The sequence below is a fragment of the Piliocolobus tephrosceles genome, chromosome 7 (genome assembly GCF_002776525.5).
Source record: "Piliocolobus tephrosceles isolate RC106 chromosome 7, ASM277652v3, whole genome shotgun sequence".
Classification (NCBI taxonomy): Eukaryota; Metazoa; Chordata; class Mammalia; order Primates; family Cercopithecidae; genus Piliocolobus; species Piliocolobus tephrosceles.
This window is the reverse complement of record NC_045440.1, coordinates 40,667,621-40,686,411: the sequence shown is the minus strand read 5'-3', so window position 1 is coordinate 40,686,411 and position 18,791 is coordinate 40,667,621. Positions and strand designations below refer to the sequence as shown.

Here is an 18,791-nt window from a genome sequence, read left to right as displayed (position 1 = left end):
TTTGAATACAATAATATAAAAGCTACCACACAAGTCAATGGTAACTGAATTCAAAGTGGACTCAGACCAAAAGAATATGTAACCAGAGAGGTTCCGTGAATATCAGCAGCAAAGCACCTGCAGAATAAACAACCATGTAAGGAAGCTGAGAGTTATGTGCACTTGTGCCAATATATATATATATTTTTTCCAAGACGGAGTCTCACTCTGTCACCAGACTGGAGTGCAATGGCTCGATCTCGGCTTACGACAACCTCTCCGCCTCCCTGGTTCAAGCAATTCTCTGCCTCAGTGTCCCGAGTAGCTGGAATTACAGGCGCCCGTCACCACGCCCAGCTAATTTTTGTGTTTTTAGTAGAGATGGGGTTTCACCATCTTGGCCAGACTGGTCTTGAACTCCTGACCTTGTGATCCACCCGCCTCAGCCCCACAAAGTGCTGGGATTGCAGGCATGAGCCACCGCGCCCTGCACTTGTGCCAATAATTTAAAGACTTTTGGCAGGGTATGGTGGCTTATGCCTGTAATCCCAGCACTTTGGGAGGCTGAGATGGGTGGATCACTTGAGGTCAAGAGTTCGAGACCATCCTGGCCAACATGGTGAAACCCTGTCTCTACTAAAAATACAACAATTAGCCAGGTGTGGTGGCACGCACCTGTAATCCCAGCTACTCAGGAGGCTCGCAGAGGAGAATCACTTGGATTTGGGAGGCAGAGGTTGCAGTGAGCCAAGGTTGCCTACTGCACTCCAACCTGGGCAACAGAGTGAGCCACCGTCTCAAAAAAAAAAAAAAAAAAAAAAAAGACTTTCGTAATAACTACTTGCTGAAGTCATCAATAGCCTAAGGAGTGAAAGAAAAATATCTGAGAGAAAAACATCAAAAATAATAATAATAATAACTTGACAAAGCTCTAACCAAAGAGAAACAAAATAAAAGACACCCATGAAAAGCAAGAGAATATTCCGCAACCTGCTAACCTACCTTCAACCCAGTTCGACAGAGAACAAATGAAGAATCTGGCCACTGATGTAAAAAATACAATCGAGTAAGCCTCCAAGCAAAACATGGATGGGTGAGCCTTGGGTCAGGCAGTCAAGAAAACAAGTGGAATTTCTAACTGATGGATTATGCTCTAGGAAGACAGACAAGATTCATGCGGGCCATGCACAGGGGGTCCCTTGGGCCAGCACTGGGTGCTCACTCGAGTCAAATAAAACTGGTGTAATGTCAACTTATCCTCCATGTGAAATCCACCCAAAGGGACGAAGACATAGCACAGAGCGAGATGGGAATTTTCTATGTCAGACTATTTGGATCTTAACCTTAAATATGTCATTGCTTGACTTTTCCCCTTCCTTTTCTTCTTGCTTCTCCTCTGATGGTCAAAAGCAGCAGTCAGGAAGAGACCAGACCCACACTAGCAAGACAAAGTGTTGGACCATCAACCCTCCCAGGCCCTGGCTTAGAGAACACAGCTTTACAAATGAGGGAGAATGTTAACATCTGGTGAACTGAGGGGAATGGTATGTGAGTTTCGCTGTAGTACTCTTTTAACTTTTTTATATATTTGACAATTTTCCAAAAAAAGCTTGAGCAAACAAAAAGAAAAAATATATACAGCTTTGAAAGGTTGAGGTAGGGGAAGGATGAAAATGGCATCACTCTCCAAATCTGGGGGCAAAGAGTCAAAGATAAATTATCAATAACTCTAAACCTTAGACCCCAACTATCAACTTGCACCAACAATCTTGGAGATTATTTTTTTAAAAAACAAAAAACCCTGAGCAAGTCCCTCTCCCTTGTGACGTCTGTCTCCCCAGGCTGGGGCCAGGTGCTGACCTTCAGCGCCCAGCCCTCAGGCCCCTACTGAGTGGGCGCCAGGGTCTAGGAGGCTCCATTGGCCTCTGCAGGCTGAGGTCACTCTTCTCAATGAATGGCCAGCTTGGCCTTCTCAGAGGGTGCCGCAGATGCCCTCATTTGGGGACGCCAACAGTACCCAAGGGATTAAACAAGGACAGTTTTTCCTACGCCTCTTGTTGGCAAAGAACTGCCAACGTGGGAGCGGAAAAATTCACTGCCAAGGGACAAAAGTCATTCGAATGACAACCTATTCCAGTGCCGGCCATTCCAGGAAAGGAGGGAGGGGAGCTTTATAATGGGAAAGGAAATCTGTTATTCCCTACACATCATAATTCACCTGATGAGTTAATCAGGAAGGAAGGGAAACCTATTTGAGTTCAGCATCTGTCTGGCTGACTCCTTTTCGACCTCCCTACTCCACCACGGTCTCCCCTCCCCGGGCTCCCATTACCCCTCCACAGAGACCAAAGGATTGAAGTGTCTGCCTGCAGTGCTCCGCAGGGACTCATGGGGCACCACACTCTCCCTGAAGGACATGGCCTGACTTCCGGGGCTGGGATTTACCAATGTCACTCAGCAAGGTGAGGATGGCACCTTCCCGCAGACCACAGCAGTTCTCAAACTGGTTCAGGTACTGTCAAGAAAGTGAGAAGCGGCATCAGAGCTGGTGGTCACAAACCACCGGAAATCCACACGTGTCTCTTACCAGCCCATGTGATGGAAGTGCTGACCCTGGGCCCTGGTCTTTAGGGGACCTGCTTTTGAGGAAGCTAGGGCAGCGGGACTAGCAGGGATTGGCCGGAGGAGGAGGAGGAGGAAGAGGAGGACGAAGCAGTCCTGACCACCCCAGGGCTCTCACATCCTCACAGCAAGGGGCCCCTGGGGCGAAGAAAGTTCGATTCTCACTGGCTGCTGCAGTTCTGAGCAAGGCAGGACGAAGTCTAAGCACAGGAAATAGGAATTCTCTGTGCCTGAGAATCCTAGAGACGGGCCAGGCTGGGAGGGCATCACTGGAAACCACCCTCCGACCACCGCCCTGCCATCTCCTAGCCACGTCGGTGATGGTAACAGTAGGGAATGGTTACTGAGCACTGACTACGTGCCAGGGGCTGGAAGAGCTCTGCACGGACTAGCTCGGCAAAGCCTTCCCTGCGTGATCTCATTTAATACTAACCACTACCACTGAGTAAGTACGGGTGGAATCCCCATGTTGGAGGAGGAAACTGAGGTTACACGGTCGAATACCTGTCAGCTCACACAGCTGTAAGAGGGCAGGGCTGGAATGCGGCACCAGGTCAATCTGAAACTCAAGCCCAGGCCCTCAATCCCCTGCCTTCCTGGCCCCCTCGACTATCAAGAGGCTCCGTGTGCTGCTGGGAGCTGGCCTCCGAAGAAGGCAGAGAGAGGAGCTTCCCAGCTGAGTCTCACCGTCAGGAACTCACATCATGTTCACGAACCCTCAAGAGTCTGTTCACGTACCTAGCATGTAGACTTTTAACATCGACTCTTACATGTCCCCATGTGCTGGCCAAGCCTGCCTCTCCTTGCCCACGGTTGCATTATAGATTTGAACTTTTTAGAGGGAACAAAGGAAACAACAGATAACAAGACACTGGGCAACAGTGTCCTCCCCTAACCCCACTGGGTGACAGCAAGGACAGGGGTTCCTTAGGATGCGAGTCGTTCCTGCCTCCCCCTCAATCATCCTGCAACCCATGCCAGGTCAGTCATGTTAAACTTTCCATCTCTTCTTCCCTGGCTCATTGGCTCTTTGCCACCTAAAAGACCAAGTCTAAAAGCCTCTGCCTCACTTCAGAGCCCTCTGTAATCTGGCCACATCCCACCTACTTCCTGGCTGCCCTCTGAGAAGTCTCCACTTGACTGCAACATGGCTTTATCTCTACACAGCTGCAGTCAGTAATGGGTGACTGTCAAAGGTTAGAAAAATAAGGAAAAAATCAAAGTGCTGTCGAGTTCCCCCATCTCTCACTGTGGGTCATGCCAAGGGCTGTGTTCATATCCTGCTATGAGTGCCACTCCCAGGACATGCCTATCTCCAGGGAGAGCCACTCTGGCAGGCCAAGCCCCACGGAAAGTTTCCTTTTATTTTATTTATCTGTCTATTTCTTCTGAGACAGGATTATCTTTTTTCTTGAGACTGAGTCTTGCTCTGTCGCCTAGGCTGGCATGCAGTGGCACAGTCATAGCTCACTATAGCCTCAACCTCCCAGGCTCAAGCCATCCTCCCAGTCCTGCCTCCAAAATAGTGGGGACTACAAGCGCACACTACCACACCTGGCTAATTTTTCATTTTTAATTTTTTGAGGAGATAGGGCCTTGGTATGTTGCCCAGGCTGGTCTCAAACTCCTGGCCTCAAGCTATCCTCCTGTCTCAGCTTCCCAAAGTGGAAAGGTTTTGTGTTTTTTTTTTAAGAGGCACAAGGGCCTGGAGGAACAGTAAGAGTAGCACCTGAAGTGTGTCTGGGAATGGCCACTGAAAGGGAATAAACGCCTGGGCTCCCACCCTCACTATTGTGACCCTTCCAAAGTAAAGAGGTGCACTCGCAGAGTAACCGACCTCCTTTTCAATTAAAATAAAAATTTTTTTGGCTGGGCACAGTGGCTCACACCTGTAATCCCAGCACCTTGGGAGGCTGAGGTGGGTGATCATTTGAGGTCAGGAGGTCGAGACCAGCCTGGCTTATGAGGCGAAACCCTGCCTCTACCAAAAATACAAAAGTTAGCCGGGCATGGGGGTGGGCACCTATAATCCCAGCTACTCGGGAGGCTGAGGCAGGAGAATCACTTGGACCTAGGAGGCAGAGGCTGCAGTGATTCGAGATCACGCCACTGCACTCCAGCCTGGGCAATTGAGCGAGACTCTGTCTCAAAAAAAAAAAAAAAATTATTTTGTTCAGAGCTTCCAGTTATCATAATGTTATATGGCCTTATTCAGTCTTAGAGATGGAGAGGTGGCCTGTGGCTAGGTCTGTGTGGACTGGGACCCAGGCTCTGCTGCTACAGTTGTGTGAGGCCCAACCTCTCTGGGCCGTGATATCCACCCGTGATGTGGGAACCATACCTGTGCACTCATGTGTGAGCTGTTGGAAATCGAATGAGGTAACATGTACTAGCAGGCTGTGTGGTACTGTCATAGGGAACAATGGGGAGGAGGGCACCCAACTGTCCCTGAAACCAGAAGGGGCTGCCGTCTACCCACCAGAAGTGAACATTCTAGGGAAGAGGAGGTGGTGTGGTGAGAAGGTGGAGAGCAGAGCCCCACAGATGAGTCCAAGTGGGTCAGGTGGGTTGGGTGGGTCGGATGGGTTGGGGCAGGTCTGCAGTCCTGGCCCAGCTCTCTGAGCATGAATCCCACTCCCTCTCTGCTATGCTCCCTGCCCTGTGTGTGGTGCTATCCCATCTCTGGAATAAGATCCCTCCTATAATAAGGAGAACAGTGGCGCTGGCACCAAAGGCCTAACATGGCCCTAACACGCCCAGGGAGGAAGCATGTGTTTTGGAACTTGCCCAGTCCTTCCCCACGCCCAGACCTGTGATGAGTTTTCCTTGTCATTGGAGTAATCCCAGCAGAGTGTGCAGCACGCCCTTCCCCCTTCCCTGGTGTTCTCGGAAGTGCCTCTGACTTACACATACACACCAGCCCCAGGCGGACAGGGAACAGAGGATCTGAGAGGCAAAGCAGCCCTGCTGGAGTTGCTGGAGGTCCCCAAGCTTCCTGATGATGACAGAAGTGAAAGGTCTCCCCATCCCCCTTCCTGGTGTCCCACCTGCCCAGACAGGCTGTATGCCTGGCAGCCGCGGGAGCCTCACCTTCCGGAGATCTCCTCCTTGGCAATACTCCATGGCCAGCAGAGGCAAGTCATTGGGCGCCAAGTTCTGCATCCCCTCAGGGACATCTCGGGCAGCCACCACATTGGGGTGGGTCAGCCTAGGAAGGAGGAAAACCGATGAGAGTAGAGCCAGACTCCTGCCCAGACCCGTCCCTACCACCCCCATCAGGTCTCAGCAACAAAGGCCCAGGATAACCCAGGGATTCGAAACAGAGGAAGACAGAGCCCAGGATGGGTGGCCAACTGCAATGCCCCAGTCAGTGGTGTGCATCCAGCCCCACCCGCAGCACCAGAGCTCAGACCCTGAGGGCGCACTGCGTGTAACTTCCATTTTCTGTGCGTGCTACATCCCAAGTCCTCATCGTGCTGCCAAACTGCTCCTTTGAGGACCTTCCAATCTCATGCCCTCCACATGGGGGGGATGTGTCACACATGCAAGCAGGCAAACAAGGTGGTGCCTGCTCTTTTTGTTTTCGTATTTTTTTTCTTTTCTCTGTTTATTTTTCGGCAGGTTGATTCACCCACACACATCACCCCAAGGTGGACACACAGAGAGGGATCTGAGAAGGAACTCATGTAACCAGATGGAACCATGATGTAACCAAATGGCACTTCCTCTTTTTAAGAGGCTGGCAGAGGAGCCCCTGCTTGGTGTCCTCCTCGCCGGCTCTTTCGGAGCCCACCTCACTAGCTAGGGGGTCAGCAGCCACCGGGTAGATGGACGGCCCAGTCTCCACACTAGAGGAATAAATGTCAGCGGCAGCATGAGAGCAGAGAACGGTCACGTACCACCTTGGAACTGGAAATACAGGAAGAAAGAAGGCTTTTTTTTTTTTTTTGCTGACAAAGGAAAAGTCACTGTGATAACTGTGTTAACTTATTTAATATAATGAAACTGATGAAAAGTCCCTGACAAGGCCCAGTGTGGACTTTAGCTGCTCTTCCTCTGGCGTCTTTAGAAGCAGCAGAGTCACCGTGGAGACTGTCGGGCTGGCGCCCTGATGGAGGGGCAGAGATTTAAGACTCTCCTCTTTTTTTTTTTTTTAATTAGACGGAGTCTTGCTCTGTCGCCCAGGCTGGAGTGCAGTGGCGCGATCCTGGCTCACTGCAAGCTCTGCCTCCCGGGTTCACGTCATTCTCCTGCCTCAGCATCCCAAGTAGCTGAGACTTACAGGCACCCGCTACCAAGCCTGGCTAATTTTTGGTATTTTTAGTAGAGATGGAGTTTCATTGTGTTAGCCAGGATGGTCTCAATCTCCTGACCTCGTGATCCACCTGCCTCAGCCTCCCAAAGTGCTGGGATTACAGGCGTGAGCCACCACGCCCAGCAAGACTCTCCTTTCTAGACACACCAGGGGCTGCTGCTCCAGCTTTCCCTTGGGGTGCACGAGGCCCTCACCTTCTCATGATCTGGATCTCCAGGCACCACCGATCTCGGTTCCGGGGGCTGAGCTCCTGCCGGCACTGCTTGATGGCAATCTGCTCACCTGTTTCCTACAGAAACAGCACAGTGGGGACCAGCAGAGCGAGCTGCAGGCCAAATCCCACCCTGTCTGCTGCATGGGAGGGATCTCCAGTCCTTAGGCGTCACCTGCAATCACCTCCTGGCGCTCCGAGGTCACATGTACACACCGATCGACAGCCACGTAGCACCTGCCCTTCGGGCTGTCTCCTTACCACCCCACCTCTCACCCAACCGCTCCAGCCTCATTTCTTTTTCTTTTTTTTTGAGATAGAGCCTTGCTCTGTCACCCAAGCTGAAGTACACTGGCACAATCTCAGCTCACTGCAACCTCCACTTCCTGTGTTCAAGTGATTCTTGTGCCTCAGCCTCCTGAGTAGCTGGGATTACAGGCATGCACAACCATGTCTGGCAAATTTTTGTATTTTTAGTAGACACAGGTTTCATCACGTTGGTGAGGCTGGTCTTGAACTCCTGACCTCAAGTGATCTGCCTGCCTCACCCTCTCAATGTGCTGGGATTACAGACGTGAGCCACCGCACCCGGCCTCTCCCACCTCACTTCTATCCATTCAGAGACTACAGAGGCTTCAAGGCCCTACTCCATTCCCAGCCCGCCATGAAACCTCTGCTGACCATTCCTGCCCAGAGAGGTTTCTCTGTCCGAACCTGGCTGCTGCTGTATTAGGCTGACCCATGGGACACTGCTAATTGACCACATTGACCTACAAAAATAGCACCTGCATGTGGTTCAACCTAATAGTGAACACCACGTTGAGTGTCTTCATTGTTTCATGTGAGTTTTGTCCTTTCAGAACGCAAGCATAATGTAGCATAATATAGCAGATGAAACACTGACTAGTTCAAATTCTAACTGTGCCATTTACTAGCTATGTGACCTTGGGTAAACCACTTGGTCTGACTCCGTTTCTTCTGTAAAATGGGAATACTGACACCCATATTTCAAGGCTTGAAAACAAGCCTCTAGCAGGTATTGGTAACCCCGCACAGCAGGGAACCCAGGTCATCCGAGTACTCCTGTTTAAAATCCTGCAGAGATTGGCTCCCACCTGCATTTCTAGCCACTCTCGCACGACACTGCAGCCAGATGGCACCACCCACCCTGGCGCTCGGCCCTGCTCCTCTACACTTGCCAGCACAGGTGCATGGGCACCACGGTGTGCCCAGCTCAAGAAGGTCTCGCCCTCCACTATACTCCTGTAACAGCTAATTCCTTCAGTGCACATGCCAAAGAGTTACTTTCTGCAGAGTAATGGGCTGTTTTCTCTTCTCTTTGTAAAATTATAGACTTGTCCATCTTCATGGGCTTTAACCTCTACCCAGGTAACCAGCAGCATCCTCAACAGTGGCTCCTGCACCTGGCGAATCATGAACTGAGCCACTGGCTCCTGGCGGCCTCCCCTCTTCTCCCTGGTACATGAGTGGAGATGCCGAAGACAGGCAGGCCCTGAGGCTGTGGCACAAGCAGCAGGGAGAGCGGCTCTGGCCTCAGGCACTCCAGCTGCCACAAGGGAGTCGCCACTGCACCACTGTCACCTCTTTTGGCCATGGGGGGTCTCCAGGACAACTGCGGGGCAGCAGCTGCCCCAGGCAGCAGCTCCCAGAGCCCCAGCTTGAGAGCCAATCCTGCCACCGCTAAACAAGCTGACCTGCACCAACATCCTGCACCTCCTGTGTACCTACAGCACAAAACTCCCAACCCGCACACACGCCTGGGCAAGAGCCATGCCTGCAGTGTGGCACAGGGTACCCAACAGTAGGAGAAGATTTCAGAACTGTACCAGACTCTACTGTGGCTCACTTGAAGGATGCCCTAGAGGCCCTGTTAGGCCAATTTCTGTTTTCTCAGTTTATGAAGATACAAACTTGATGGCTCTGTACCCCAGGTGGGACTGATGGCTATAAAAGGACAAGTTTGGCCCTTTTTGTATCTTGCCCTTTCGCCTTCACCCTGCCTTGATCTTGGACTTCCTAGCCTCTAGGACTGTAAGAAATAAAATTGTTATAAATTACGCATTCTCAGTTACTCTGTGACAGCAGCACTGAGACACTGCTACAGACACTTGCCTCCAGTTAGGCGGAGTTTGCAGAGGAGCTTAGACGTGGGGAACACAGGGTTCCACAAACAGAGACTGATGGCCCCGCTGCAGCGTGAGGTGCCATTGCCAAGAGTGTTGCAGGGCGGATCCACCTCCATCCACCCTGCAACATTTCCATGGACGGTATTCCAAGCAATGGTTTAGCCAAAGAGACTGTAACTCATGGTTCGCTACCTCAGAATGACTGAGACTAAACCAAGATACCAAAAAATCTGCAGCAACTTAACTTCAATACACAGAAGAGTGCACTTGTTTTCTATTGCTGCCGTAACAAATTACCACAAACTTGGTGGCTTAAAATAATACACCTATTTCCTTGCAGTTCTATGTGCTGAAGCCTGACGTGCGTCTGCCAGAGCTAGGACGTTGGTGGGGCTGTGCTCCATCCAGAGGCTCTAGGGGAGAGTCTGCTTCCCTGCTTTTCCCTCTGCATCTTCTAGAAGCACCACTTTCTTCAGCTCGTGGCCCCTTAGCCCATCCTGGCGTCAGCCATGGCCCGCCATTTTCCTCACCTGCATCAGCTGACACTGGCTCTGCTACCTCCCTCTCCCACGTTTAAGAAACCTTGGGATTACACTGGGACCCCCAGGGAAGCCAGGTCAATCTCCCCATCTCAGGTCAGCTGATTAGGAAACCTAATTTCATCTGTAAGCTTAATTTCCTTCTGCCATGCTGCCCCACCCAGTCACAGGTTCAGAGATTAGGATGCAGATTTCTTGGTGGGGTTGGGGGGGATTATTCTACCTACTACAAATGAAACAGGACAGATAATCAGATTCAAAAAGTAGATTAGATGACTCAGTTTATTAAGTGATTTTAGGTAATCTGTCTAGCTACAAATTGGATAATTGCAGTCTTTTGCCCAACACCAACACTGGACCTGATACACAGCTGTCACTTGGCCCAACCCAGAATCAGGAAGAGATTTTGATACTGAAGACTTGAAATTGGTCTTAAATATCCAAATGCAAACTCAAAAGACTGAACTCAGCAATGTGAACACTGAACAAGTCTCTAAATATCTGGGCATAGAGACCAAAACTAACTTTCTACTCACAGACAGCTCAGCTTCGCCCTAGAGTTGAGGCGAAATCCTAACTTCCTGGGCCTAGGAAGGTCTGCTGTAGATACAGACACACTTAAACTTTTCCTAACACAGTGGCCTTCATCTGCCTCTAGGAAGTATTCTGAAATATTCCCAGTTTTTCTATGAGTAATGTTTCATTTGAAATAGAAATGCAAACAGAATTACTTTGTTATTTAAAACATACCTGCTCTAGAAAGCGAAATTCAATTAAAACAGCACAGAAGCAGGCTACGAACACCGGTTCTGAAACCCCGGGGTGTTTGTTCTTCACTAGCAGTGGAATTCGAACAGATGTAAGGTAAGAAGGATGGCTTACTTTATTTTTCCTGGAATCTACTGAGTCTTAGCTTAGTTCTGTGGAAACCCAGACTAGGCCTGAGCCATGTCAGTACCCAACTTCTGGTACATGAACTCCTCGTGAAGGACAAAACTCAAAACTGCTTTGTGGCCGGGCGTGGTGGCTCATGCCTATAATCCCAGCACTTTGGGAGACCAAGGCAGGTAGATCACTAGAGCCCGGGGGTTTGAGACCAGCTGGGCAAGACTCTGTCTCTACTAAAAATATTTTTAAAAACTAGCCAGGCATCGTCGTAGATGCCTGTAGTTCCAGCTACTTGGGAGGCCGAGGTGGGAGAATCTCCTGAGCCTGGGAAGTCAAGGCTGGACAATACAGTGAGACCTGCATTGAGCTGTGATCGCGCTGCTGCACTCCAGCCTGGGCTACTGGAGTGAGACCCTGTCTCGAAAAATAAACACACACAAAACAACAACAGAAAACTGGTCTGTATTTTGAGAAAAGGGAGAAACGTTCCCCTGTATGTCCAGATTGAATGTAGTGATTATGAAGGTCCTCAGAGTTTGCAATTCCTTGCCTTTCATGCATGAAAACATAAAACTTGTGTATAAGCATGTGTGTCATAAGGTGTAAAAAAGGCGGAGGGGAAGCACATCCTCAGACCAAAAGGTGCCTGGCAGATGCGAGCTGAAGACCAGTCACAGTAGAAACAAAAGGGGCTGGCCCAGCTTCCTGAAGTTCACCTCTTTCAATGACTCAGGGGAAACTCACAGAGGCCAAGAGCTACGTTTAGACCCTTAGCACAGAAAGCCCTGTGTCCCGTTATCATGGCAAGCGTCCAACCAGGCCACTGTGGACACGGGGACAATTAGTAACAACCTCCTCCTCCTTCTCAGACCCCACCCCCTGAGATGAGTGCTTCAGAAAGGTGGCACAAGGCTGGGGGCAGAGAAACTGGGCAGGAGGACCCAGAGCTGGAAGCCAAAAGGTCCGGGATCCAGCTGCAATTTCACCCAACTCAGCAGGTAGTCGACTGGACACACCCTAGGCCCCAGCATTGCCTGGTCTATGCTATGAGGGCCATAACTTCCTATAGTGCAGACCCCCACTGGGCACAGTGGCCTCCCGCCTCACCCATGGGAGCTAGGCCCTCGGGCTCCAGAGACAAGCAGGTCCAGGTGTAACTCCCTCCCCTACCACACGGTAAAGGTGTGATAGGAGCCCATGGTATAAGCCCTGGGTCCTTATCCATAAGATGGGGATGGCTCCATCCGCTCCAGGGATGTCAGCTAAAATGAAACACAGCATTCGAACACAGGGAGCCGGGAATAAACGACCACAGCCTCACTTCCTTTTCTGGCCCTGTGGAGATGCTGCTCTGCCCACTTGAGTCGGCCTCTGTTTTCCTGCGAGGCCCTCGAAAGTCTACCTCCTTTCCAGATCCTGCTAGCTCCATTCACCCCAAGAAGCCTCCCTTCCCCAGCATTCAGGAGAGATCATGCGGACAGGGAACCCAGCTCGGCTGCCATATGATGCCCTGGAGAAACAGCAGCCACTGTTATCCATGCAGTTGGGTGCTTAGATTTAGACTCACTTAATGCGTTCCTGAATGCTCCCTGGATCACTGTGATCAGAGAGTAAGCACACGAAGAGCAGGGCCCCTTTTTTCCTGGTATCCCCGACAGAGCTTGGGCCCAGGCTCTATAAATCCCTAGAGAAGTGACTGAATGGAGCAGAGGCTTTAAGGCTTCCAAGCACAGAGATAAGCTGGGGTGAGCTTTGTCTTGTCCCGTGAAGGGACGAGTTTAGGTCCATGCTGCTTCACAGAAGGGATTGTTAACATTCTGCCTTCTAACATCCAGTGCACACACTGCCTCCTCCACCCCAATAAGCATCCCGCAGGGCTCCAGGCAGCACTTCCTGGCCCTCCTCACAGCCAAGTGCACACAGAACATGACGATATCGCAAGGTACTCTGGGTCGCTTCCAGAAGGCAGCTGACCTACCTCCTGCCCAGCCATATTGGGGACCCAGCAATGAAGGGATCAATATTGGAGAATCCCCATCATCCATGCGAAAAGTGGGGACCCACAGCCAAGATGCTGACAGAGTCAGGATCTGAACCCAGGTCTGTGTGACTGAGTCTTGTGTTCCCACCCCTAATCCCAAACCATGTTGCCACGTGGGGGCACTTGGTTACCTCCTCCTCCTCTTCCTTTGTATTTAACAGAGGTCTCACTGAAAATGTCAGCCTGTCTAAACCGTACTGGGAAGTGGTTTGTGCTGACCCTGAGCTGGAGGTCTTAGCGAGTTCCAACACAGTATGGAATGGTGAGGCCCATGCATGGCAGGAGAACCACAAGAACAGGGGAAGCAGGTTGGTGGGGCTCGCTTGTTAACTGCCCTCCCTCCCTGGGAAACACTCAATGTGGGATCCTTTGTCTAACAAGAAAGACTTATAAGTGTTTTGTTCTCCAAAGAAGTGTTTTTCAACCAAGCACAGTGGCTCATGCCTGAAATCCCAGCACTTTGGGAGGCCAAGGCAGGAGGACTGCTTGAGCCCAGGAGTTCGAGACCAGCCTGGGCAACATAGAAAGACCTCATCTCTACAAAAATAAAAAAAATTAGCCAGGCATGGGGTCTCACGCCTGTAGTCCCAGCTACTCAGGAGGCCGAAGTGGGAGGACTCCTTGAGCCTAGGAGTTCAAGGCTGCAGTGAGCCCTGATTGAGCCACTGCACTCCAGTCTGGGTGACAGAGGGAGACCCTGTCTCAAAAAACAAACAACAAAAAAACCAATAAAGAAATGTTTTCCCCTTCCTGCTTCAAAGAGGTTCAGACTGTAGGGAACAAGGAGAGCCTAAGGAACACCGAGGCCCCACCCCGAGTCCCCACCACGGAGAGGCCACAGGCACAATGGAAAAACATGAGGTTGGGTTCCGAACAGATGCAGGTTCCAATCCTAGCCTCTTTGCTTGTGAGCTCAGCCTCTGTGGGTGAGTCACAGAGACTGTGCTTCAGTCTCCTCAACTACAAAATGGGAACAAAGACAACAGTACTTCCTTTTAGAGATGTGAGGGCTGGAGAGAAAGCACATAAATACGTAGTTTGATGCTGGCGCATAGCAGGTTCTCAGTAAATGATGCCTCTGATTATCAGGCCACTTCTCTGACTGAGGATACCCATGCTTAGGGGCTTTTTCATGTAATTTCTATTGTGATAATTAAAACATTCCCTCTTCTGCAGACAAGATACAGTGCATGGAGTGTCAGGAAAGTACACACTTGTTATGTGGAGTAAAACCATGAGAGTTAAGGAACCAACACCACCATAGCCCAGCTGCTTCTTTTAAGAGGCTGTGAACAGAGGGGTCCACAACAGAGAACACAAACGCTCACCTTCTGAACTTGGACAATGACCAAAGACCTCTCCTCAGCACCCAAAGCAGCCCTAGAGATTTCCCAAACTTAGGGAGAACCCATGGGGAAGGAAGGTAGAGAGCTTCCTGGCCTGGGCCGCTCACGGGTAGGCATCCACTGAGGACCTGCAGGTACTACGCTCCTCCTGCTCCCCTCCACCTCTACTCCACCACTAAGCCCTGTTGATTCCACCCCTTAAATATAGTTCTCTCTCTTTTTTTTTTTTTTTCTTAGATAGAGTTTCGCTCTTGTTGCCCAGGCTGGAGTGTAGTAGCACGATCTCGGCTCACTGCAACTTCCGCCTCCTGGGTTCGAGCAATTCTGCCTCAGCCTCCTGAGTAGCTGGTATTACAGGCATGCGCCACCACGCCTGGCTAATTTTGTATTTTTAGTAGAGACAGGGTTTCTCTATGTTGGTCAGGCTGGTCTCGAACTCCCAACCTCAGGTGATCTGCCTGCCTCTGCTCCCAAAGTGCTGGGATTACAGGCGTAAGCCACTGCACCAGGTCTAAATATCGTTTAAGTCTGCCTACTCCTCCCCATCTCTCACCTGGATGACTCCAAAACGTTCAGACCTGGTCTGCCTGCATCACTAGGACGGTGCTAGTGACACTGTAGTAACAGCCACCGAGAGCTGGTTGTTAACTATTCAGGAATCTGGCCGGAGCGGGCTGTTAAACTGCTGGTGGCTTGAAGTCAGTCCTGGTGGGAGTAGCTACCCCATAAGAACTGCTGCACACTATGGATCAGGGCATTTCTTCCCAGAGCTGATTTTTTCCTAGCACGCCGCCCACTGCTTGGGCCCTCCCAATCTGTTCCCATGGGCACAGCACCTCCCTCTAACATCGTTCCACAGCTCCTCCATAAAAACAAAACCTCTTCAGCTGAAACTGCCCAAAAAATACCACAGGGTCTGACTCACATAGTCCACCCTCAGCCACCCAGGCACTTGTACCCCATCCTCCCTTCAGGCCACACTGGCCTTCGGTCCTGCCCACTTGCCAGACCTGCCCTCCACGGGGGCCCTCAGGAGCCTCTCCCTTGGCCTAAAACTCTCCTCCCACCTTCTCTGCCAAGCTGACTTCTACTAGGACCTCAGTTCAAGTGCCACTTCCTTGGGGAACCTCCTCTGACACTGACTGATCCCACCCCAACGGCAGGTCTCAGTGCACTGGGTCCTTCTCCCAACTCACACTTTATAATACTTAGGAGCTTACATTTATAATTAGTTGACTGATGGCTCTTTCCCTTCTCCAAAGATGCGCTTTAATCACCACTGTACGCATAATAGACATTAGATAAATATTTGTGGACTGGCAGAGTGGATGATTTGGGGCACCTAGCACATATACAACGTCAGGCACTTGCTACAGGAGAACTGAAGGAACTCCAAGGCCAGATCCAACCCTGGCTGACCAGGAATGCAGGGTCCTGATGACACTTACTCTCGTCAGACGGGAAGGGCGGCATAGGAGCCGGCCTGGAGGAACTCACCGGGAGAACCAGTTCCCACGGAACAAAGTCATCCCAAACAGGTTTGTGGAGGAGGTAGCCTAGAGTTCATCCCGGATGAACATGGAGGAGAGGGAGGCCTGTCCGACGAGAGGGCTCAGCACCCGAACCAGGGGCAGCCAAGGGGAGGAATGACAGAGAGGCAGGTGCAGACAGACTGCATGGGGTTCAGCCAGCAGGAGGAGGAAGCTGGCTTTTGGCTTTTTAAAAGTAAATAACAGGCCAGGCGCCTGTTAGTGGTTCATGCCTGTAATCCCAACACTTCGGGAGGCCAACATGAACAGATCACTTGAGGTCAAGAGTTTGAGAACAGCATGGCCAACATGGTGAAACCCCGTCTCTACTAAAAATACAAAAACTAGGCTGGGCACAGTGGCTCATGCCTGTAATTCCAGCATTTTGGGAGGCTGAGGCGGGTGGATCGCCTGAGGTTGGGAGTTCAAGACCAGCCTGAACAGCATGGTGAAACCCCGTGTCTACTAAAAATATAAAAACTAGCCGGGCATAGTGGCAGGTGCCTGTAATCCCAACTACTTGGGAAGCTGAAGCAGGAAAATCGCTTGAACCCGGGAGGCAGAGGTTGCAGTGAGCCAAGATCGCGCCAACGCACTCCAGCCTGGGCAACAGTTTGTGACTCCGTCACACACACAAAAAAGAAAAATCAGCTGGGTGTAGCCAGGTGCGGTGGCTTATGCCTGTAATCCTAGCACTTTGGGAGGCCGAGGTGGGCAAATCGCAAGGTCACGAGATCGAGACCATCCTGGCTAACACGGTGAAACCCCATCTCTACCAAAAACACACAAAAAAGTAGCCAGGCATGGTGGCAGGCACCTATAGTCCCAGCTACTCGGGAGGCTGCAGCAGGAGAATGGCATGATCCCGGAAGATAGAGCTTGCAATGAGCCAAGATCACGCTACTGCAGTCCAGCCTGGGTGATAGAGCAAGACTCTGTCTCAAAAAAAAATTAGCCGGGCATGATGGCACTGCCTGTAATCCCAGCTACTCAGGAGGCTGAGGCAGGAGAATCGCTTGAACCCAGGAGATGGAGGCTGCAGTGACCCAAGATCACACCTGTCTCAGCTGAGAGTCAGACTGTCTCAAAAACAAAAAAAAAAAAAGAAAAAAGAAAACATGGGAAGTGCTTCAGGGTCTGGGAAAAGATTTTATGGATGAGCACAGTTAACAGAGGCAAAAGTAGACGAATGAGATTACATCAAACTAAAAAGCTTCTGCACAGCAAAAGAAAAAACAGAGTAAACCTATGGAACCTGTGGAGACAACCTATGAAATAGGAGAAACTGTTTGCAAACTATCCATCCAACAAGGGATTAATATCAAGAATATGCAAGGAACTCAAACAACTCAACAGCAAAATAATAAATCATCCAATTTTTAAAATGGGCAAATGATTTGAAGAGGAATTTCTCAAAGACTTACAGATGGTCAACAAGTATATGATAAAATGTTCAATATCACTGATCATCAGACAAATGCAAATCAAAACCACAATGAGATGTCATTTCACCACAGTTAAAATGGCTATTATCAGAAAGACAAAAAAGAACAAATGAAGGCAAGGATGTGGAGAAAGGGAAACTATACACTATTGGTGGGAATGTAAATTAGCACAGCCATTATGGAAAATACTATGGAGATTCCTTGAAAAACTACAAATAAGGCTAGCGCAGTGGCTCACGCCTGTAGTTTCAACAGGTTGAGAGGCTGAGGCAGGCAGATCACCTGAGGTCAGGAGTTCGAGACCAGCCTGGCCAAAATGGCAAAACCCTGTCTCTACTAAAAACATAAAAATTAGCCAGGTGTGGTGGCACACACCTACAATCCCAGCTACTTGGAGGCTGAAGCAGGAGAACTGCTTGAACCCAGGAGGCTGAGGTTGCAGTGAGCCGAGATCATGTCACTGCACTCCAGCCTGGGTGACAGAGCCTGAGACCAGCCTCCATCTCAAAAAAAAAGAAAAACTATAAACAGAATTACCATATGATCCAGCAATCCCACTACTGGGTATCTATCCAAAGGAAAGGAAATCAGTTTATCAAAGAGATATTGGCACCCTCATGTTTACTGTAGCACTATTCACAATGGCCAAAATATGAAATCAACCTAAATGTCCATCAATGAACAAATGAATAAAGAAAATGTGGTACATAGACACAATGGACTCTCTTATTCAGCCATAAAAAAGAATGAAGTCCTGTCATCTGTGGCAACATGGATGAGCCTGGAGGTCATTACATTAAGGGAATTAAGCCAGGCCCAGAGAGGTAAATACCACATGTTCTCACTTATCCGTGGGAGCTAATAAAAAACCGATCTCAGTTGGTTAAAATCAGTAGGCTGACACCTGGGATTACCAGCACTTTGAGAGGCTGAGGTGGGAGGATCACTTGTGTCCACGAATTCGAGACCAGCCTGGGCAACAGAGACCTCCTATCTACAAAAAACCAAAAAATTAGCCGGGCATGGTGACACATACCTGCAGTCCCAGCCACTCAGGAGGTTGAGGCAGAAGGATCATTTGAGCCCAGGAGGTCAAGGCTGCAGTGACCCACGATGGCACCACTGCTCTCAGCCTGGATGATAGATTGAGACCCTATCTCCAAAGAAATTTAAAATTAAGAAAAAAAAAAAAAAAAAGGCCAGGTAGGGTGCCTCATGCCTGTAATCCCAGCACTTTGGGAGGCCGAGGCAGGCAGATTGCCAGAAGTCAGGAGTTCGAGACCAGCCTGGCCAACATGGTGAAACCCTCTCTCTACTAAAAATACAAAAATTAGCCAGGTGTGGTGGTGCACGGCTGTAATTCCAGCTACTTGGGAGGCTGAGACTGGAGAATCACTTGAACCCAGGATACGCCAGTTGCAGTGAACCGAGATTGTGCCACTGCACTTCAGCTTGGGCAACAGAGCGAGACTCCATCTCAAAAAAAAAAAAAACTGACCTCAGCCAGGCTCGGTGGTTCACACCTGTAATCCCAATACTTTGGGAGGCTGAGGCGGGGGGATGGGGATCACCTAAGTTCAGGAATTCAAGACCAGCCTGGCCAACATGGTGAAACCCCATCTCTACTAAAAATATAAAAATTAGCCAGGTGTGGTGGCAGGCACCTGTAATCTCAGCTACTCGGGAGTCTGAGGCAGGAGAATCGCTTGAACCTGGGAGGCAGAGGCTG

The 18,791-nt window shown here is 50.2% G+C and overlaps 1 protein-coding gene across 5 annotated transcripts in view; it reads right to left on the bottom strand.

Moving 5' to 3' along the window:
* The window catches only part of IKBKB (inhibitor of nuclear factor kappa B kinase subunit beta), a 57,754-nt gene that overhangs the window by 35,712 nt on the left and 3,251 nt on the right, over positions 1-18,791 (bottom strand). For 3 of the 5 annotated variants that reach the window (XR_002732036.1, XM_023214458.1, XM_023214456.1), the window contains 3 exons: positions 7,111-7,205; positions 5,692-5,809; positions 2,425-2,494 (listed from right to left, as the gene is read on the bottom strand). Coding sequence is in view for 4 of the 5 variants with exons in the window: in XM_023214458.1 (XP_023070226.1) it covers positions 2,425-2,494; positions 5,692-5,809; positions 7,111-7,205 (283 nt within the window). In the remaining variant the exon portion in view is untranslated. The remainder of the gene's footprint in view (positions 1-2,424; positions 2,495-5,691; positions 5,810-7,110; positions 7,206-18,791) is intronic. The other 2 variants (XM_023214460.2, XM_023214459.1) reach the window with 1 other exon arrangement.